Here is a 22,462-nt window from a genome sequence, read left to right as displayed (position 1 = left end):
TACCCAACGATCTTCTAGCTTAGGGAGACTTCGCTTCTCCCAGAAGGCACCTGGAATATGCAAATTAGCCTCCTGAAGCTTGAATCCCTGGTTTGGTGATGCTTTCGAAGCAGCTGGTCCCGGCTGTACCCAACGATCTTCTAGCTTAGGGAGACTTCGCTTCTCCCAGAAGGCACCTGGAATATGCAAATTAGCCTCCTGAAGCTTGAATCCCTGGTTTGGTGATGCTTTCGAAGCAGCTGGTCCCGGCTGTACCCAACGATCTTCTAGCTTAGGGAGACTTCGCTTCTCCCAGAAGGCACCTGGAATATGCAAATTAGCCTCCTGAAGCTTGAATCCCTGGTTTGGTGATGCTTTCGAAGCAGCTGGTCCCGGCTGTACCCAACGATCTTCTAGCTTAGGGAGACTTCGCTTCTCCCAGAAGGCACCTGGAATATGCAAATTAGCCTCCTGAAGCTTGAATCCCTGGTTTGGTGATGCTTTCGAAGCAGCTGGTCCCGGCTGTACCCAACGATCTTCTAGCTTAGGGAGACTTCGCTTCTCCCAGAAGGCACCTGGAATATGCAAATTAGCCTCCTGAAGCTTGAATCCCTGGTTTGGTGATTTTTTCGAAGCAGCTGGTCCCGGCTGTACCCAACGATCTTCTAGCTTAGGGAGACTTCGCTTCTCCCAGAAGGCACCTGGAATATGCAAATTAGCCTCCTGAAGCTTGAATCCCTGGTTTGGTGATGCTTTCGAAGCAGCTGGTCCCGGCTGTACCCAACGATCTTCTAGCTTAGGGAGACTTCGCTTCTCCCAGAAGGCACCTGGAATATGCAAATTAGCCTCCTGAAGCTTGAATCCCTGGTTTGGTGATGCTTTCGAACCAGCTGGTCCCGGCTGTACCCAACGATCTTCTAGCTTAGGGAGACTTCGCTTCTCCCAGAAGGCACCTGGAATATGCAAATTAGCCTCCTGAAGCTTGAATCCCTGGTTTGGTGATGCTTTCGAAGCAGCTGGTCCCGGCTGTACCCAACGATCTTCTAGCTTAGGGAGACTTCGCTTCTCCCAGAAGGCACCTGGAATATGCAAATTAGCCTCCTGAAGCTTGAATCCCTGGTTTGGTGATGCTTTCGAAGCAGCTGGTCCCGGCTGTACCCAACGATCTTCTAGCTTAGGGAGACTTCGCTTCTCCCAGAAGGCACCTGGAATATGCAAATTAGCCTCCTGAAGCTTGAATCCCTGGTTTGGTGATGCTTTCGAAGCAGCTGGTCCCGGCTGTACCCAACGATCTTCTAGCTTAGGGAGACTTCGCTTCTCCCAGAAGGCACCTGGAATATGCAAATTAGCCTCCTGAAGCTTGAATCCCTGGTTTGGTGATGCTTTCGAAGCAGCTGGTCCCGGCTGTACCCAACGATCTTCTAGCTTAGGGAGACTTCGCTTCTCCCAGAAGGCACCTGGAATATGCAAATTAGCCTCCTGAAGCTTGAATCCCTGGTTTGGTGATGCTTTCGAAGCAGCTGGTCCCGGCTGTACCCAACGATCTTCTAGCTTAGGGAGACTTCGCTTCTCCCAGAAGGCACCTGGAATATGCAAATTAGCCTCCTGAAGCTTGAATCCCTGGTTTGGTGATGCTTTCGAAGCAGCTGGCCCCGGCTGTACCCAACGATCTTCTAGCTTAGGGAGACTTCGCTTCTCCCAGAAGGCACCTGGAATATGCAAATTAGCCTCCTGAAGCTTGAATCCCTGGTTTGGTGATGCTTTCGAAGCAGCTGGTCCCGGCTGTACCCAACGATCTTCTAGCTTAGGGAGACTTCGCTTCTCCCAGAAGGCACCTGGAATATGCAAATTAGCCTCCTGAAGCTTGAATCCCTGGTTTGGTGATGCTTTCGAAGCAGCTGGTCCCGGCTGTACCCAACGATCTTCTAGCTTAGGGAGACTTCGCTTCTCCCAGAAGGCACCTGGAATATGCAAATTAGCCTCCTGAAGCTTGAATCCCTGGTTTGGTGATGCTTTCGAAGCAGCTGGTCCCGGCTGTACCCAACGATCTTCTAGCTTAGGGAGACTTCGCTTCTCCCAGAAGGCACCTGGAATATGCAAATTAGCCTCCTGAAGCTTGAATCCCTGGTTTGGTGATGCTTTCGAAGCAGCTGGTCCCGGCTGTACCCAACGATCTTCTAGCTTAGGGAGACTTCGCTTCTCCCAGAAGGCACCTGGAATATGCAAATTAGCCTCCTGAAGCTTGAATCCCTGGTTTGGTGATGCTTTCGAAGCAGCTGGTCCCGGCTGTACCCAACGATCTTCTAGCTTAGGGAGACTTCGCTTCTCCCAGAAGGCACCTGGAATATGCAAATTAGCCTCCTGAAGCTTGAATCCCTGGTTTGGTGATGCTTTCGAAGCAGCTGGTCCCGGCTGTACCCAACGATCTTCTAGCTTAGGGAGACTTCGCTTCTCCCAGAAGGCACCTGGAATATGCAAATTAGCCTCCTGAAGCTTGAATCCCTGGTTTGGTGATGCTTTCGAAGCAGCTGGTCCCGGCTGTACCCAACGATCTTCTAGCTTAGGGAGACTTCGCTTCTCCCAGAAGGCACCTGGAATATGCAAATTAGCCTCCTGAAGCTTGAATCCCTGGTTTGGTGATGCTTTCGAAGCAGCTGGTCCCGGCTGTACCCAACGATCTTCTAGCTTAGGGAGACTTCGCTTCTCCCAGAAGGCACCTGGAATATGCAAATTAGCCTCCTGAAGCTTGAATCCCTGGTTTGGTGATGCTTTCGAAGCAGCTGGTCCCGGCTGTACCCAACGATCTTCTAGCTTAGGGAGACTTCGCTTCTCCCAGAAGGCACCTGGAATATGCAAATTAGCCTCCTGAAGCTTGAATCCCTGGTTTGGTGATGCTTTCGAAGCAGCTGGTCCCGGCTGTACCCAACGATCTTCTAGCTTAGGGAGACTTCGCTTCTCCCAGAAGGCACCTGGAATATGCAAATTAGCCTCCTGAAGCTTGAATCCCTGGTTTGGTGATGCTTTCGAAGCAGCTGGTCCCGGCTGTACCCAACGATCTTCTAGCTTAGGGAGACTTCGCTTCTCCCAGAAGGCACCTGGAATATGCAAATTAGCCTCCTGAAGCTTGAATCCCTGGTTTGGTGATGCTTTCGAAGCAGCTGGTCCCGGCTGTACCCAACGATCTTCTAGCTTAGGGAGACTTCGCTTCTCCCAGAAGGCACCTGGAATATGCAAATTAGCCTCCTGAAGCTTGAATCCCTGGTTTGGTGATGCTTTCGAAGCAGCTGGTCCCGGCTGTACCCAACGATCTTCTAGCTTAGGGAGACTTCGCTTCTCCCAGAAGGCACCTGGAATATGTAAATTAGCCTCCTGAAGCTTGAATCCCTGGTTTGGTGATGCTTTCGAAGCAGCTGGTCCCGGCTGTACCCAACGATCTTCTAGCTTAGGGAGACTTCGCTTCTCCCAGAAGGCACCTGGAATATGCAAATTAGCCTCCTGAAGCTTGAATCCCTGGTTTTGCCCTGCGCTTAGTTACCCGATGTTTACCCTGGTTACCAGTGAAGACATCGCTGAATCGGTGTCACACACGCCGATTCAGCGATGTCTACGGGGAGTCCAGCGACGAAATAAAGTTCTGGACTTTCTTCCCCGACCAGCGACATCACAGCAGGGGCCTGATCGCTGCTGCCTGTCACACTGGACGATATCGCTAGCGAGGACGCTGCAACGTCACGGATCGCTAGCGATATCGTCTAGTGTGACAGTACCTTTAAATTTGAAAACCAACATACAGATAACATTCTGTTATTCTTGGTTTGCTAAATATAGTCGTCTGGTTAATTAAGATACAATGATGTATGTTTTCACAATGCCAAAAGTAAAAAATAAAATGTTTTTAAAAATATTTAAAAAATGTAAAAAAATATAAAAAGTGTAAATTACCCCCATTCGCCCCACTCAAAAACAATAAAAAAAAAAATCAAACATATACGTATTTGGTATCGCTGCATTCAGAATCGCTTGTTCTTTCAATGTAAAAAAAGAATTAACCTGATTGTTAAACGGCGTAACGAGAAAAAAAGTAAAAACACCAGAACTAAGTTTTTTAGGTCGCTGCAACAATGCATTAAAATGCAATAACGGTGATCAAAAGATCGCAGTTGCAACAAAATTGTATTCATTAAAAATGTCAGCTCAGCACACAAAAAATAAGCTCTCACCCAACCCGAAATCATGCAAAATGGAGACGCAACAGGTATCGGAAAATGGTGCAATTCTTTTATACTTTACCTAATATAGATGAGTCATTTGTACTGATAAATGTTTGTTTTGGGTAATTTATTTTCTGTTGGTATTTGGTTTATCCTATAAAACTCCTATATAATATTCTCAATTCGAATTTAATCTATAAAACTCCCATATAATATTCCATCCTTGAACGCACGCCGCGTGCATCATGTTTTTGTCAATTTGTCAATAACATACATAGGTTCTCCCCGTCAGAGTTATTTTTGACGTTCAACAAAATATGATTTTCCTGTAATTCATTTCTCACTCTAGGTATGATAATAACTTTTCTCTCTGGGATTTTTGATGTTTAAAAAGCTTGGCCACTAGTTGGACAACCCCTTTTCATTCCTTATGTTTGGTCCTATTAAAATAAAAACACTTATACAAACCTCCCATGCTGGCACCATTTCAGCGGTTCATTCTTGGGTCTCTTTTGAGATTTTTACATCATGTGAGCCCTGTGCCCAATCAGCGCTGGTGTCACTGTCCCCACTTTCGGACAAATCGAGCTTCATGAGGCAGTCAGAGAGCAGCCGCGGCCCTGGCTTCCTGTTGATGTTCAGTACGTCCAAAGGCGAAAACAGTGAAGCTGCCGCTGATTGGGCACAAGGCTTGTGTGATGTAACAACCACACATAAGCCCCGGGACACTGAGTCTCGACACCACTAAAGCAGAGGAGGTACGCCAGCAGAGTATGAGTGTTTTTATTTTAATGAGGCCAAACATGAGGAATGAGTTCACTGAGAAAAAATAATTATATATGTATATAATTATCCCTTGATTAGAAGATTCACTGACAAAAGGATAAAACTAAACTTTATTAATTGCAAATGTAAAACTATACCCACAATTCACCCCCTGAAGGCTAGTCAGAAGGTGACTAATAGAAAAAACATATATCCCACGCCTCAGTATATAAGGTGAGGTGATGTGTACATACTCACTCTCCAAGCCTCTCATTTCTATGGGTTTCGTCATCCTCACCAAAGACGACTCATCAGGAGACTTTATTTAATATTGACCTATATTCACACGAGACTAGATGAAGAAAACCCTAAAATCGTGTATCATGTTATCCGAAACATTCAGAAAACTAGCCACATATTGGCAGATACCAGACTTCAAACTATATACTTCGTAAGTTTATAAGTCACTCCAGTGTCAGGAATAGATAGTATGTGAAAATACAGTATATACCGCTCAGGGAACACTTAACTGCTCCAGATATAATTTCCATATTCATACTGAATATTTGCACAAATCTCCCAGACATTATGATTGCCCATATTCCTAATCCTTATAATGATCTTGCACTCATTGCTTGACAGACTGCAGCATGGCCATTAGTTAGAAGCTGCCATTGATCTTTGAAGCAGGTAAGTGTTCCATGAGTTGTACATATTGGGCCGTCTGAAAACTGAGTTCAGTTTAGGACAATTTGTCTGCACTACTAATTGACAGCTGTTACAATTCCAAACTAGGGCAGTCACTATAAGAGAAAAATCACAATTATACTGTATTTTCACATACTTTCTATTCCTAACTGACCGCCACTGGAGACGCTTATAAACTTAAGAAGTCTATAGTTTGAAGTCTGGGATCTGCCTATATATGGCTAGTTATCTGACTGTTTCGGATAACATGATATATGATTTTAGTTTTTTTTTTTTTTAGTCTTGTCTCGCTTGAATATAAGTCAATATTAAATAAAGTCTCCTGATGAGTCACCTTTGGTGAGGACGATGAAACCTGTAGAAATGAGAGGCTTGAAGATTGAGTGTGTATACATCACCTCACCCTATATACTGAAATGTGGGGTACATGTTTTTTCTATTAATCACCTTCTGACTAACCTTCAGGGGGTGAATTTGTGTGTATAGATTTACATTTGGAAATAATAAAGTTTAGTTTTATTCTTTTGTCATCAAACATGAGGAATGACAAGAGATAACCCCTTTAAGAAGATCAAATTTTGGTTAAAACTATTTCAACATTATGAACATAAAAAAGGCTTCTCCCCTATGTGACATCTCTGATGTTTGATTTCCAAGTAAAATATTCCCCACATTAAGAAAATGAAAAAGACTTCTCCCTTGTGTGACTGCTCTGATGTCTAAAAAGATCCCATTTCCGGTTAAAACATTTCCCACATTCTGAACAGGAAAAAGGCTTCTCCCCTTTGTGAGTTTTCTGGTGTATAGCAAGACTGCATTTTTGGTTAAAATATTTCCCACATTCTGAACAGGAAAAAGGTTTTGCTCCTGTGTTAATTCTCTGGTGAGAAACAAAATTTGATTTACGTGCAAAACATTTTCCACATTCTGAACAGTAAAAAGGCTTCTCCCCTGTGTGACCTTTCTGGTGGTTAGCAAAGTGTGATTTCTGTGCAAAACATTTCCCACATTCTGAACATGAAAAAGGCTTCTCCCTTGTGTGGATTCTCTGGTGCGTAACACAATCTGATTTATTGTTAAAACATTTCCCGCATTCTGAACATGAAAAAGGTTTTGCTCCTGTGTGAATTTTCTGGTGAGAAACAAAATTTGATTTACGTGCAAAACATTTCCCACATTCTGAACATGAAAAAGGCTTCTCCCCTGTGTGGATTCTCTGGTGCGTAACATAATCTGATTTATTGTTAAAACATTTCCCACATTCTGAACATGAAAAAGGCTTTTCCCCTGTGTGGATTCTCTGGTGACTAACAAGAGCATTTTTCCAGTGAAAACATTTCCCACATTCTGAACAGGAAAAAGGCATTCCCCCTGTGTGGATTCTCTGGTGCTTAACATAATATGATTTATTGTTAAAACATTTTCCACATTCTGAACATGAAAAAGGCTTCTCCCCTGTGTGGATTCTCTGGTGCATAACACACGATGATTTATTGTTAAAACATTTCCCGCATTCTGAACAGGAAAATGGCTTCTCCCCTGTGTGAGTTCTTTGGTGCATAACAAAACGTGATTTCCATGTAAAATATTTCCCACATTCTGAACATGAAAAAGGCTTCTTTGCTTTCAGAGCAGATTGTTTTTTAATGCCTCTTTTGTGACTTTGATTTTCCTTACTAGTCGGTAATGAATCAGAAGATGGGACTTGTTTCATAGGATCAGATGACAGATCTTTGCTGTGAATGGATGATGGTATATCTGGAGTAAAAGCAATCACTTCAGTTGTATCTTGTAGGATCTCAAGATCATCAGATTTAAAAACTGAAGATCTCAGCTGTTCCTCTGATCTTTTGGTACAGTCATCTGCTAAGATAAAAAACAATTATTATTTTATAATAAAATATCCTTGAGTTTTATATTTTTGAACATTTCTAATGAAACTGTCCATAAAAATGGCAAGCTGTGTAAAAAAAACTTATTTACCAAGACAATGACAGTTCACAGTCTAATAGAAAACCATGATGGATGAACCAGAAGTGCGTGGTGTTCAACTGTTTGTTCATTCTGCCTCACAAATAACGAATAAAAGGAAACCAATTAATTCTCAATCTCACAAAAAAAGTCCCCACTCAGGTTCATCATCTGTCAATGGAAAAACAGAGGTTACCACTCTATTAGTGGCTTAAAAGCTATGGAAAAGCAACAGAGTTTCTATAAACCATCCAGAAAAATCCACTCTCACTTCTGAATCTTGCAGTGAGTGCTCAAAGAACATTTAGGGTCCCTGTATTTAGCAATATTATAGTGAGAAGAATCCACTTAATTTGCGGTGTGTGTCTCCTGGAGCACAATCTGGGAACTATGGGTTGGGTAATAAAATGGCAAATGTGTAAAGGTACCTTCACACTAAATGATATCGCTAGCGATCCGTGACGTTGCAGCGTCCTGGCTAGCGATATCGTTCAGTGTGACACGCAGCAGCGATCAGGATCCTGCTGTGATGTCGTCGGTCGGGGCTAGAAGGCCAGAACTTTATTTGGTCGCTGGCTCTCCCGCTGACATCGCTGAATCGGCGTGTGTGACGCCGATTCAGCGATGTCTTCGCTGGTAACCAGGGTAAACATCGGGTTACTAAGCGCAGGGCCGCGCTTAGTAACCTGATGTTTACCCTGGATACCATCCTAAAAGTAAAAAAAACAAACGCTTCATACTTACCTTCGGCTGTCTGTCCTCGGCACTGTGCTTTCCTGCACTCACTGTGAGCACAGCGGCCGGAAAGCAGAGCGGTGACGTCACCGCTCTGCTTTCCGGCTGCTGTGCTCACAGCCAGTACAGAGAAGCACAGCGCCGGGGACAGACAGCGGCCCTGCGCTTAGTAACCCGATGTTTACCCTGGTTACCAGCATCGTTGGTCGCTGGAGAGCGGTCTGTGTGACAGCTCTCCAGCGACCAAACAGCGACGCTGCAGCGATCCGGATCGTTGTCTGGATCGCTGCAGCGTCGTTTAGTGTGAAGGTACCTTAAGTTTCATTCTCCAACATCCACTGCTGGTTAATTTCCGGAAAATGGCTGTGGAGTCAAAATATTCACTCCTCCTACACACTTGGTCAAAATTGTTGGTACCCCTCTATTAATGACAGAAAAACCCACAATGGTCACAGAAATAACTTGAATCTGACAAAAGTAATAATAAATTAAAAAATGTATGAAAATGAACAAATGAAAGTCAGACATTGCTTTTCAACCATGCTTTCACAGAATTAAAAAAACTCATGAAATAGGCGTGGACAGAAATGTTGGTACCCTTAGCTTAATATCTTGTTGCACAACCTTTTGAGGCAATCACTGCAATTAAAACATTGCTGTAATTGTCAATGAGACTTCTGCACCTCTCGACAAGTATTTTGGTCCACTCCTCAAGAGCAAACTGCTCCAGTTGTCCCATGTTTGAAGGTTGCATTTTCAAGACAGCATGTTTCAGCTCTTTCCAAAGAAGCTCAATAGGATTTAGGTCGGTGCACAAACAACCACTGGCAAAAATTATGGAATCACCAGCCTTGGAGGATGTTCATTCAGTTGTTTAATTTTGTAGAAAAAAAGCAGATCACAGACATGGCACAAAACTAAATTCATTTCAAATGGCAACTCCCTGGCTTTAAGAAACACTAAAAGAAATCAAGAACAAAAAATGTGGTGGTCAGTAATGGTTACTTTTTTTAACCAAGGATGGGGAAAAAATTATGGAATCACCCTGTAAATTTTCATACCCAAAACTAACACCTGCATCAAATTAGATCTGCTCGTTAGTCTGCATCTAAAAAGGAGTGATCATGATCACCCATTGGAGAGCTGTTGCACCAAGTGGACTGACATGAATCATGGCTCCAACATGAGAGATGTCATTTGAAACAAAGGAGATGATTATAAAACTCTTAAAAGAGGATAAGTCATCACGCAATGTTGCAAAAGATGTTAGTTGTTCACAGTCAGCTGTGTCTAAAATCTGGACCAAATACAAACAACATGGGAAAGTTGTTAAAGGCAAACATGCTGGTAGACCAAGGAAGACAGCAAAGCGTCAAGACTGGAAACTTAAAGCAATATGTCTCCAATACAGGAAATGCACAACAAAAACAAATGAGGAATGAATGAGTGGAAACTAGACTCAATGTCTGTGACCGAACTGTAAGAAACCGCCTAAAGGAAATGGGATTTACATAAAGAAAAGCTAAACGAAAGCCATCATTAACACCTAAACAGAAAAAAACAAGGTTACAATGGGCTAAGGAAAAGCAATCGTGGACTGTGGATGACTGGATGAAAGTCATATTAAGTGATGAATTGCGAATCTGCATTGAGCAAGGTGATGATGCTGGAACTTTTGTTTGGTGCCGTTCCAATGAGATTTATAAAGATGACTGCTTGAAGAGAACATGCAAATGTCCACAGTCATTGATTATATGGGGCTGCATGTCAGGTCTAGGCACTGGGGAGATGGCTGTCATTATATCTTCAATAAATGCACAAGTTTATGTTGATATTTTGGACAGTTTTCTTATCCCATCAATTGAAAGGATGTTTGGGGATGATGAAATCATTTTTCAAGATGATAATGCATCCTGCCATAGAGCCATAACTGTGCAAACATTCCTTGAAAAAAGACACATAAGGTCAATGTCATGGCCTGCAAATAGTCCGGATCTCAATCCAATTGAAAATTTTTGGTGGAAGTTGAAGAAAATGGTCCATGACAAGGCTCCAACCTGCAAAGCTGATCTGGCAACAGCAATCAGAGAAAGTTGGAGCCATATTGATGAAGAGTACTCTTTGACACTTATTAAGTCCATGCCTCAGAGACTGCAAGCTGTTATAAAAGCCAGAGGTGGTGCAACAAAATACTAGTGATGTTTTGGAGTGTTTTTTTATTTGTTTTTCATGATTCCATAATTTTTTCCTCAGAATAGTATTGAGTGATTCCATAATTTTTCCCCTGTGCTTGGTTAAAAAAAAGTAACCATTACTAACTACCACACTTTTTGTTCTTGATTTCTTTTAGTGTTTCTTAAAGCCAGAAAGTTGCCATTTGAAATGACTTTAGTTTTGTGGCATGTTTGTGATCTGCTTTTTTTCTACAAAATTAAACAACTGAATGAACATCCCCCAAGGCCGGTGATTCCATAATTTTTGCCAGGGGTTGTAGAAGGCTACTTCAGAATAGTCCAATGTTTTCTCCTCTTTGTCATTCTTGGGTGTTTTGGGTCATTATCTTGTCGTAAGACCCATGACCTGCGACTGAGACCAAGATTTCTGACACTGGGCAGTACATTTCTCTTTAGAATCCCTTGATAGTCTTGAGAATTCATTGTACACTTAAAAGATTCTAGACACCTTGTGCCATATGCAGCAAAGCAGCCCCAGAACATAACAGAGACTCCTCCATGTTTCACAGTAGGGCCAGTGTTCTTTTCTTGATATGCTTCATTTTTCCATCTGTGAGCATAGAGCTGATGTGCATTGTCAAAAGTTCAATTTTTGTCTCATTGCCAATAGGACACTCTCCCAGAAGCTTTGTGGCTTGTCAAAATGTAATTTGGCAAATTCCAGTCTGGCTTTTTAGGATTTTTTTTCAACTGAATTGATGTTCCTTGAGCTCGAAGTTCACCTTTAATCTGTTTAGATGTTTTCCTGGGCTCTTTTGTTACCGTTCGCATTAGCTGTTTCTTTGATTTGTCATAAATTTTCCTCCTGCGGCCACGTCCAGGGAGGTTGGCTACATGGCTACAGTCCCTTGGAGCTTACATTTCTGAATAATATGTGCAACTGTAGTGACAGGAACATCAAGCTGCTTGGAGATGGTCTTATAACTTTTACCTTTAACATGCTTGTCTACCATTTTCTTTCTAATCTCCTGAGACAACTCTTTCTTTTGATTCCTCTGGTCCATGTTGAGTGTGATACACACCATGTCACCAAACAGCACTGTGAATATCTGTAGCCCTATATATACACAAAGTCACTGATTCAAAGATAGTAGACACATGTGATGCTAATTAGTGGGCAGACCTTGATTTAACATGTCCCTTTTGTCTCATTATTTTCAGGGGTACCATCATTTCTGTCCAGGCCTATTTCATGAGTATTATTTTTTTTTAAATTCTGTAGAAGCATGGTTGAAAAGCAATGTCTGACTTTCATTTGTTCATTTTTATAGATTTTTTATTTATTATTACTTTTGTCAGATTCAAGTTATTTCTGTGACCATTGTGGGTTTTTCTGTCATTAAACGAGTGGTACCAACAATTTTGACCACGTGTGTATGCTGTTTACATTGATACCTTGTGATGAAATCCATCTTGTGGTTGTTGTTTAATCTTTATTTGTAGTTTTCAGTCAATGAGATTCTCGTGCTCTGGGGCGGGGCTGTGGGTGGGGCTTTATGTGGTGCTCTGATTACATATTCAGATGTATTGGCTTATGACAAGTCACTGATCCTTCTTGACATCAGTGAGGGGCTCAGTATATGGCTACAGATACTCACTGTGCTGTCTGGTGACTTGGTGTGTATCACGCTCAACATGGACTAGAGGAAGTGAAGGAAAGAGATGTCTCAAAAGAATAGAAAGAAAATTATAGATAAACATGTTAAACGTAAAAGTTATAAGACCATCTCCAAGCAACTTGATGCTCCTGTGACTACAGTTGCACATATAATTCAGAAATGTAAGATCCATGGGACTGTAGCCAACCTCCCTAGACGTGGCCGCAGGAGGAAAACTGATGACAAATGAAAGAGACGGATAATACGAATGGTAACAAAAGAGCCCAGAAAAACTTCTAAAGAGATTAAAGATGAACTTCAAGCTCAAGGAACATCAGTGTCAGATTGCACCATCCGTCGTTGTCTGAGCCAAAGTGGATTTCATTGGGAGATGACCAAGGAGGACACCATTGTTGAAAAAAAATCATAAAAAAGCCCGACTGGAATTTGCCAAACTACATGTTGACAAGCCACAAAGGTTCTGGGAGAATGTCCTATGGACAGATGAGACAAAAGAGAAACTTTTAGCAAGGCACATCAGCTCTACGTTCACAGACGGAAAAATTAAGTGCATCAAGAAAAGAACACTGTCCCTACTGTGAAACATGGAGGAGGCTCTGTTATGTTCTGGGGCTGCTTTGCTGCATCTGGCACAGGGTGTCTAGAATCTGTACAGGGTACAACGAATTCTCAAGATTATCAAGGGATTCTAGAGAGAATTGTGCTGCCCAGAATCAGAAATCTTGGTCTCAGTCACAGGTCATGGGTCTTGCAACATGATAATGACCCAAAACACACAGGTAAAAACACCCAAGAATGGCTGAGACGAAAACATTGGACTATTCTGAAGTGGCCTTTTATGAGCCCTGACCTATATCCTATTGAGCATCTTTGTAAAGAGCTGAAACATGCCGTCTATATATAAGCAGCTTATGGCTGTGCAATTAGAAAAGTATCCTATCACAGCCAAAGTAAAGTGGGAAAGAGATGTGGGTCTCCTATCTGAGGAACAATGGAAAGAGGTGCTAGATCTAGTTTCGAACTTATCCTTGTCTGAATCACAAAAACTGACCCAAATCTTTCTTACTCATAGAGTATGTAAGACCCCCAGTATCCTATTTAAAATTGGTAGAAGAGTGGACAACATGTGTCCAAGGTGTGGGAAAAACAACGCTCACCTAATCCACATGATGTGGGAGTGTGTAAACATTTGGAATTATTGGAAAAGGTGGTAGTTGACTTGATAAAATCTGTGTTCGGAATCCATGCCTCGTTGTAACCCAGAATCTGCATACTTGGTATGTTGAAGGGGGGCTGGATTCCGGATTCCCCTCTAGCTATAGATATCTCCCTAGTGCTATTTCAAGCTAGAAAATTATTAGCACTACACTGGATAGAAAAATTCCCCCCAACGATAGAAGAGTTAAAATCCAAACTAAATATTGTCTTATGTATGGAAAGGAGAACATATATTAAAAGAAAGGCCCACAAAAATTTATAAAGATATGGGAACAATGATTAACTTCTCCGGGGAATGCATCGGAAAGCCGTCTCAGAAACACGATGATACTACGTCTCTACCGTTCATTGTCATAAACCTGTAAAATCTCCTAACTCATCTCAGATCCTTAACTCACATATCCAAAGTGTTAGATTTCGGTTCTGGGAAACAAAGGGGTCCTAGAAAACTATATCTAAATGGTGTGATTCTCTGTATTTTGGCACAAGACACAAGCAGTCAGATGGTCTTCATTTATATTTTTATTCATGTATGTAAACAGTAGCAAGTAAATGATAATACCTACGATGAATGTTAATGTGAACCCTTTTGTATTTGGTGTGTAATGACGTATGTTATTTTAATTTTTGTGTTTATTCCATTTAGTTTTAATTGTTTAAAAAAAAACAAAATCAAAATGTGAATATATCTTGATATTTTTCACAATACAAAATGATCTGATTGAAACATGCCGTCTGGAAAAGGCAACCTTCAAACATGGGACAACTGGAGCAGTTTGCTGTTGAGGAGTGGGCTAAAATACCTGTCGTTTGATTGTAGTGATTGCCTCAAAAGGTTGTGCAGCAAAATATTAAGTTAAGGGTACCAACATTTCTGTCCACGCCTATTTCATGAGTTTTTTTAATTCTGTGAAAGCATGGTTGAAAAGCAATGTCTGACTTTCATTTGTTCATTTTCATAGATCTTTTAGTTATTATTAGTTTTGTCAGATTCAAATTATTTCTGTGACCATTGAGAGATTTTCTGTCATTAAACGAGGGGTACCAAAAATTTTGACCATGTGTGTAATAGCGCTGACATAACACTGTGTGTAGGTTACTGTGCACAATCCTGCTGACAGGTTCACTTTAAATTTAGATCTTAGGCATTTGGAAGAGGCGATGGAGAGCTTTTTTTAAGACTATGAGGGAGTTACAGACTCACCTAAGTCAGGCAGATCAATCCCACCACAATCAAACTATCATACAGAATGAACAGGTAAAAAAAAAGACAATTAAAATATGTTACATCCCCAACAACAATGTATGTATTAGGGGAGAACTCCAACAGTAATCCGGAGTTGCATTCATTTATGGTGGACCATTGGGGCTACTGTGAGTCCTGACCAGATGAGTAGTGAAAGTATTAGTACCCCCATTTCAGGAGAGATTGTACAGTAATCTGAATTCCTCAGGATCGAAAACAATGTAATTTATGATGTGGAGTGAATCCTTAAACCAGGGCTCGAGCCAACACATCTCCTGCAGGGGTGAATAAATGTATATTACAGCCATCAGCCGCACACAGCTTAGAGATATATCATGGCACAGGAATAATATTTTTCCTGTAGTTTATCACAATCCTCTCTGAAATTAATTAGTTTTAATACAAATTGAAAAGTCAGGATACAGGGAAACTCTGATGTTATTGTACAGAAATTCACACTTGGCCTCACTGCACATTTACTGTTGTTGATCATAAATGCAAAATTTGGCCAGAAAGACTGGACCTGGTCTTGTAGGGACCATATGAGAACATTCAGCAGCACAGAAGGGAGAGAAGGTAGATTCATCCAATAGGATATCAGGGTTCTAGGAAGCCAACAGCAGAGGCCCATCATAACACTTTTTTTCAAGTGATTTTCTAACTTGTTAGCACATTCTACGTACACTGTCATTTGGCTTTGTAGTTTACAGATCTGGGCAGGTAACAGTCAGCGTCTTCTAATCCAAGGGTACAGTAGGTGGATCTTCCAGGTTTTAGGTTCTATAGAAAAGGGCTTTCAATGTCCAAAGTCAATAGAACAGTTTTGAGAAGAGGAGAATGTTGTGGTCTTGAGGCCAAATGGTGATAACTGATTGTGATACAGCCAGACTACACCACCGATAAAGCAGCCACAGCCGGTGACTGAGAAGAATCTGTGACTTCCTTGTACTTAGTAGTTACTACTCACCTGGGTAGTCATATGTAGGAATCTCCTCTTTACACCACTCATCACCCCTCACATATGTCTCTGTAGTATTAATATGGGTCAGATCTTCACCCTGAAACAAATATTGTAAAAGTCACAGACGGATGGAGAAGTCATATCTATGATCAGCTCTAATCCTGCCATCTACACCCTTCTCATTATACAAGTATAAAACATATAATACTGGTGGATAAAACAAGACTGAGCACAAGACCTTCACAGCCATCTACACATCATAGGGGAGATCTCATGACACCTTCTCTCCATCTACCTGATGATCCTGAGGAGCATTGGGATCTTCTTGTTTATAGTCCTGTGGAAGAAGATGGGGACATCTCTCTGGTGTTGTCCTCTTACTGGGTAGAACTGAAGGAAACATATACAGGGACTGAATTCATTCTTTATATACAGATAATTATAGGCCGTGTGTATTTAGTCTTGTCTATTACCTGGTGATGTGAGGGGCTGGGGAACCTCCATCGTGACATCCTTGTACAGATCTTTGTGTCCTTCTAAATACTCCCACTCCTCCATAGAGAAATAGACAGCGACATCCTGACACCTTATTGGAAACTGAGACATACAATGATACCATCATCCCGCCGCTCCCCGCATAGCGTTACTGTATAATGTCCCAACATTCCCAGCAGTGTCACCTCTCCAGTCAGCAGCTCAATCATCTTGTAGGTGAGTTCTAGGATCTTCTGGTCATTGATGTCCTCATGTATCAGGGGGTGAGGTGGAGGCCCAGTGATTGGGCTCAGGGATCTTCCCCATTCCTCAGACACAGGGTCCTGACAGCGCTCACTAGAGGTCTTCTTCACTACTGTGTAATCCTGGTTATGGAGAGACACATTAATAAATCTCACTACAGACATTTCCAGAGTCCTCACCTCTCCAGTTCTGTCCGTCTGTTATTCTCATATATAAGAATGATGCAATGTGACGTCATCAGAATCTCTCACCTCTCCAGTAAGCCGGAAGAGGATCTCTAGGGTGAGGTGTAATATCCTCTCTGCCATCTTGTCTCTGTCCATATACATCTTTGATGGGTAAATCAGGAAAATTCTCTTATACAGAAGATCTTCACTGAGAGGATCCGATATTGTAGAGACCTGAATGAGAAGGTGAGCCGATGTAACATCATAAAAATCCTGTGTAATAATACAATTACTGGAGATAATAAGGGAAACATATGAGGAGAGTTAATATTTTACAGTATTTAGTTTTTTTCTTTACATCTACTAATAAAACCTATATATTTTAGGCCACAGACAACAAGCAGTTTCTTCCTCGGAGTCGGCAGCTGAATACGTTCCTCATAGACTCATCTTCCATAACGCTAATTCTCGTCTCATTTACCGACACTGGAATCGGCATTAGCAATACTGCAGGAGATATTCATTACACGTGACAGGAGAAATAACTACTTCATAATGAGGACGACATCTTCATCTTCTACTACGGCTCTAGAAACATATTTGTCCAGAGTCCATCACTGACTCCATCACCACCGGCCGTCTATATGAAGGTTTCACGTCTTCCCCGCACTGTAATCTTCTATCATGTTAGATCTCAGGTCTGATTCACACACAGAAGTTTGAGGCTTTTATAAAAGATTTTATGTTTCCACAAATACAGCGGGCAAAAATTATCTGATCCTAAAGTCTCCATGTACAGTGTTTTATGGAGTTTATTTCTGGCCTTAGGCTTTCCTATATTACAGGAAAAACACCAGAAATAACCAGATAATAAAATGTTTAAAAAGGAAATTGTCATCAACAATTCTTGTAAAAAGGGAATAATATAAAAAAGCAGAAGACACAGTTTGTTTTTAAGGCTACTTTCACACTTCCGTCGGTACGGGGCCGTCGCAAACCGTCGGCCCGACGTACCGACGGACGTTGTGCTAAATTTAGCACAACGTGGGCAGCGGATGCAGTTCTACAATGCATCCGCTGCCCATTGTGATGAGCGGGGAGGAGGGGGCGGAGTTTCAGCCGCGCATGCGCGGTCAAAAATGGCGGACACGTTGCACAACAGTTACATTGAACTTTTTTTGTGCAGACGGTCCGCCAAAACACGACGCATCCGTCGCACAATGTGTCACTAATGCAAGTCTATGGAAAAAAAACGCATCCTGCGGGCAACTTTGCAGGATGCGTTTTTTCTCCAAAACGACGCATTGCGACGGCCATCAGAAGATGGAAGTGTGAAAGTAGCCTTACACGTCAAACATTTGTTTGTTTGTTTTATTTTTTTAAGTCTTTTGTGCACAAGAGCATACATGTACACTGCAGGGACAGCACAGGTGCGGCTGCAACAAAAACCCTGGCAGTTTAACCACTTGCTGCTGTCAAAAGCAAACATGGCATCTAAGAAGGTGTGACAGAGTTCAGCTGAATGCCTCTCCACCCCCAAGTACTCGATAGTATGGGGTGGTTTAGTTAATAAGATACTTACATGCCTAATAATGGTGTCTGGGCCTGCAATGTATGAAGGTTTACTAGACCGAGCCAGAGGCAGTGTCCAATAAGTTACCTTTTAACACTCCCATACACATTATAGTAAAGTTACATGAAAGCACTGATTTTGGGGGGTTTGGGCGACTATATAATGTATTTGGGGGCCACCGATAGATGACATCAGGCCATAGAAGGATCTAGATAATCCTCCGCTAGAGGAGTCTGGAGGCGACTCTCTCATACAGACCACAGGAAAACCGGAATATTTGTGTGTATGGGGGAGTCGGGAGAGATAGCCGTCTGCCAAATGACTGTTCAGCCAACACTTATCTCATGTGTATAGGGCCGTTAGTATTACACTGACAGGCAGTGATGATACACGGCACTACAGTAGTACAGTGCATCACCGGAGCCATCAGAGGCTTGTATGTTGTATGATCGCACTGATCAGAGTCATTTAAAAAAGTTAAAAAAGGTTTAATGTGAAAAAAAAAATCACAGTTTTAGCAACAAGAAATATCCGTCACTATAGGGAAAACAGTCACTGCACAAATGTGAGCTAAATCACGTCCATAACAACTTTATTATTCGCTATCATCCTATACACAGGGGAATAGATAGAAATCACAGATCAGACGGCAATAGCTATAATTGGGCCCTCCAATTTAAAGGAAAAACTTATACAGATATATACAGTACAGACCAAAAGTTTGGACACACCTTCACATTTAAAGATTTTTCTGTATTTTCATGACTATGAAAATTGTACATTCACACTGAAGGCATCAAAACTATGAATTAACACATGTGGAATTATATACTGAAATTATGTCTTATATTCTAGGTTCTTCAAAGTAGCCACCTTTTGCTTTGATGACTGCTTGACACACTCTTGGCATTCTCTTGATGAGCTTCAAGAGGTAGTCACCGGGAATGGTTTTCCAACAATCTTCAAGGAGTTCCCAGAGATGCTTAGCAGTTGTTGGACCTTTTGCCTTCACTCTGCGGTCCATCTCACCCCAAACCATCTCGATTGGGTTCAGGTCTGGTGACTGTGGAGCTCAGGTCATCTGGTGTAGCACCCCATCACTCTCTTTCTTGGTCAAATAGCCCTTACACAGCCTGGAGGTGTGTTTGGGGTCATTGTCCTGTTGAAAAATAAATGATTGTCCAACTAAACGCAAACCGGATGGAATAGCATGCCACTGCAAGATGCTGTGGTAGCCATGCTGGTTCAGTATGCCTTCAATTTTGAATAAATCCCCAACAGTGTCACCAGCAAAGCACCCCCACACCATCACACCTCCTCCTCCATGCTTCACGGTGGGAACCAGGCATGTAGAGTCCATCTGTTCAACTTTTCTGCGTCGCACAAAGACATGGTGGTTGGAACCAAAGATCTCAAATTTGGACTCATCAGACCAAAGCACAGATTTCCACTAGTCTAATGTCCATTCCTTGTGTTCTTTAGCCCAAACAAGTCTCTTCTGCTTGTTGCCTGTCCTTAGCAGTGGTTTCCTAGCAGCTATTTTACCATGAAGGCCTGCTGCACAAAGTCTCCTCTTTACAGTTGTTGTAGAGATGTGTCTGCTGCTAGAACTCAGTGTGGCATTGACCTGGTCTCTAATCTGAGCTGCTGTTAACCTGCGATTTCTGAGGCTGGTGACTCCGATAAACTTATCCTCAGAAGCAGAGGTGACTCTTGGTCTTCCTTTTCTGGGGCGGTCCACATGTGAGCCAGTTTCTTTGTAGCACTTGATGGTTTTTGCCACTGCACTTGGGGACACCTTCAAAGTTTTCCCAATTTTTTGTAAGTAATGGTGGCTGCTCGTTTTTCTTTATTTATCTGCTTTTTTCTTGCCATAATACAAATTCTAACAGTCTATTAAGTAGGACTATCAGCTGTGTATCCACCAGACTTCTGCACAACACAACTGATAGTCCCAACCCCATTTCTAAGGCAAGAAATTCCACTTATTAAACCTGACAGGGCACACCTGTGAAGTGAAAACCATTCCCGGTGACTACCTCTTGAAGCTCATCAAGAGAATGCCAAGAGTGTGCAAAGCAGTCATCAAAGCAAAAGGTGGCTATTTTGAAGAACCTAGAATATAAGACATAATTTCAGTTGTTTCACACTTTTTTATTAAGTATATATTTCCACATGTGTTAATTCATAGTTTTGATGCCTTCAGTGTGAATGTACAATATTCATAGTCATGAAAATACAGAGAAATCTTTAAATGAGAAGTTGTGTCCAATCTTTTGGTCTGTACTGTATATATATATTTGGCGGAGTCATATCTCCCGACTCTACAGATTGCATGCTGCCTTTGTTAATTTAAGTCTGCAACTAAATAGACCGAAAGTCTATATTTCTCACTTACTAATTCATATCAGACTCATCACCAGGAAATTTTCCCTCTGGTGATCCAGGTAACTCAGTATGATGTCTCCCACACAGTATGATGGACCCAACAGATTCCACACAATATTATGATCCAAACATACCTCATACAGTATTATGGCCACCACAGCCTGCTACACAAATTAAGGACCCCCACTCAGCATGGAGAGGACTGTGGTGCTGTGGGAACATTATACTGTGTATAATGATGATGGTACTTTGATAGCATTGTACTCTGTGTAGGGGGATAGCAGTACTATGGGGACAGTATACTGTGCGGAGGAAATGACAGTACTGTGGGAGCATTATACTGTGCATGGTGGAATGGCGGTACTGTGGGAAGGTTATTCTGTCTCTAGGGGAATGGCGGTATGGCGGGAATATTATACTGTGAGGAGGGAATGACGATACTGTGAAAAGATTACTGTATAATGTGTGTGAGGGAATGGCGTTGCTGTGGGAGCATTATACTGTGTGGTGGGATGGTGGTACTGTGGGAATATTATACTGAGTGGAGGGAATGATGGTACTGTAAGAAGATTATACTGTTTGTGGTGGACTTATGGTACTATGAGAACATTATACTGTGTGTGTGTGGGGGGGGGGGTGGCGGTACCATGGAAATATCTTTTGTGTGAGAGATGTCAGCACTGTTTGAACATTATACAGGGTGAATGGTATCATACATACTGCATAAGGGGTGTAAAAAGGTGTGGAAGCGGGAATTCTCAGCACTATGCGGCATTTGTTCAAGAAGACTGCCATCCAGGCGGGACCCTGAGGAATCAATAGGAAGAGGGAGAGTTTCAGCAAGGAAAAATCTTGATGGTACTTTGAAGATGCAGTTTCTTGATATAAAAGGCCAGTACAAAAAAAAAGGAACAAATTTGTTGGCAAGCAAAAAACGGGCAGGAAGTGTGCCAGGGAAAAACTGAGGCTGTGGTTCCAGCTTGTGGTATGCCAGGAAGCAGAACCCAGGCGGCACTAGATGACTCCCAGAATCCAGGCTACACAAGCCAAAGTCCGAGAACCAGATCTGCGCCAGACAAGACCCGGAGTCCAGACTACTCCAGGTATGATAAGTCATATAGTCATCTACATTTATGGGTATCTGATTTAAATATTTGGACATTGCGCAACATGCAGATACGTCTTATAAGTTGTTATCTACTATAGGTAACAGCCAAGTCCCAGCCCTCACTACTTCAGGTACTTGAGCCGTCCGCCATTGGTCAAGCACCAAAGATGCAAGAGTAGATTTTGCTCGGGAGTATATGCCTGCAGTGAAGAACAGGAGGTGCAAGTGAGCTGGGTCATTGCTTAAAGCACTGATGTACCAGTACAGGGGTTGGTCCGGGATAGTACAACAGTCAGGACAGGGGCCGGTTGAAGTGAAAGCACTTCAGCTAGCCTTAAAGGGAACCTGTCACCCCGTTTTTTCAGTATGAGATAAAAATACCGTTAAATAGGGCCTGAGCTGTGCTTTACAATAGGATATTTTTTGTCCCCTGATTCGCCACCTATGCTGCCGAAATACCTTACAAAAGTCGCCGTTTTCGCCTGTCAATCAGGCTGGTCTGGTCCAAAGGGCGTGGTCACAGCGCTGTTTGTCCCTCACATCTTGCTTATGTTCCCGTTGGTGGCGTAGTGCTTCTCGCATGCGCAAGTGCCGAATGCACTGCGCAGTTGTAGAAAAAGAGCGCGCTCTCCGCTATTCAGCGGTTTCTCGGTGGGCGCGGCCATCTTCCTGAGGCCGCGCGTGCGCAGATGGAGTGTCCTGCTTCCCGGGGCTTCAGGAAAATGGCCGCCATGATCTCCATCTGCGCATGCGCGGCATCCCGCGGCCATTTTCCTGAAGCCCCGGGAAGCAGGACACTCCATCTGCGCACGCGCGGCCTCAGGAAGATGGCCGCGCCCAC

At 42.5% G+C, this 22,462-nt stretch overlaps 1 protein-coding gene across 3 annotated transcripts in view; it reads right to left on the bottom strand.

Annotated features, from left to right (window-relative positions):
- Positions 1-5,941: 5,941 nt before the first annotated feature.
- Positions 5,942-22,462, bottom strand: part of LOC138663585 (oocyte zinc finger protein XlCOF22-like) — a 46,343-nt gene continuing 29,822 nt past the window's right edge. Inside the window, exons 3-9 of one of the 3 annotated variants that reach the window (XM_069749841.1) lie at positions 21,234-21,320; positions 16,637-16,786; positions 16,328-16,507; positions 16,121-16,244; positions 15,943-16,037; positions 15,654-15,744; positions 5,942-7,526 (exon numbers count right to left, since the gene is read on the bottom strand). In XM_069749841.1, the coding sequence (XP_069605942.1) occupies positions 6,337-7,526; positions 15,654-15,744; positions 15,943-16,037; positions 16,121-16,244; positions 16,328-16,507; positions 16,637-16,786; positions 21,234-21,308 (1,905 nt within the window). In that variant the 5' untranslated portion in view covers positions 21,309-21,320 and the 3' untranslated portion in view covers positions 5,942-6,336. Of the gene's footprint in view, positions 7,530-15,653; positions 15,745-15,942; positions 16,038-16,120; positions 16,245-16,327; positions 16,508-16,636; positions 16,787-21,233; positions 21,321-22,462 lie in introns of all 3 variants that reach the window. The other 2 variants (XM_069749840.1, XM_069749842.1) reach the window with 2 other exon arrangements.

The sequence above is a fragment of the Ranitomeya imitator genome, chromosome 2, assembly GCF_032444005.1.
Source record: "Ranitomeya imitator isolate aRanImi1 chromosome 2, aRanImi1.pri, whole genome shotgun sequence".
NCBI classification, from domain to species: Eukaryota; Metazoa; Chordata; class Amphibia; order Anura; family Dendrobatidae; genus Ranitomeya; species Ranitomeya imitator.
The sequence above is the reverse complement of the archived record's forward strand: the minus strand, read 5'-3'. Positions and strand labels throughout refer to the sequence as shown.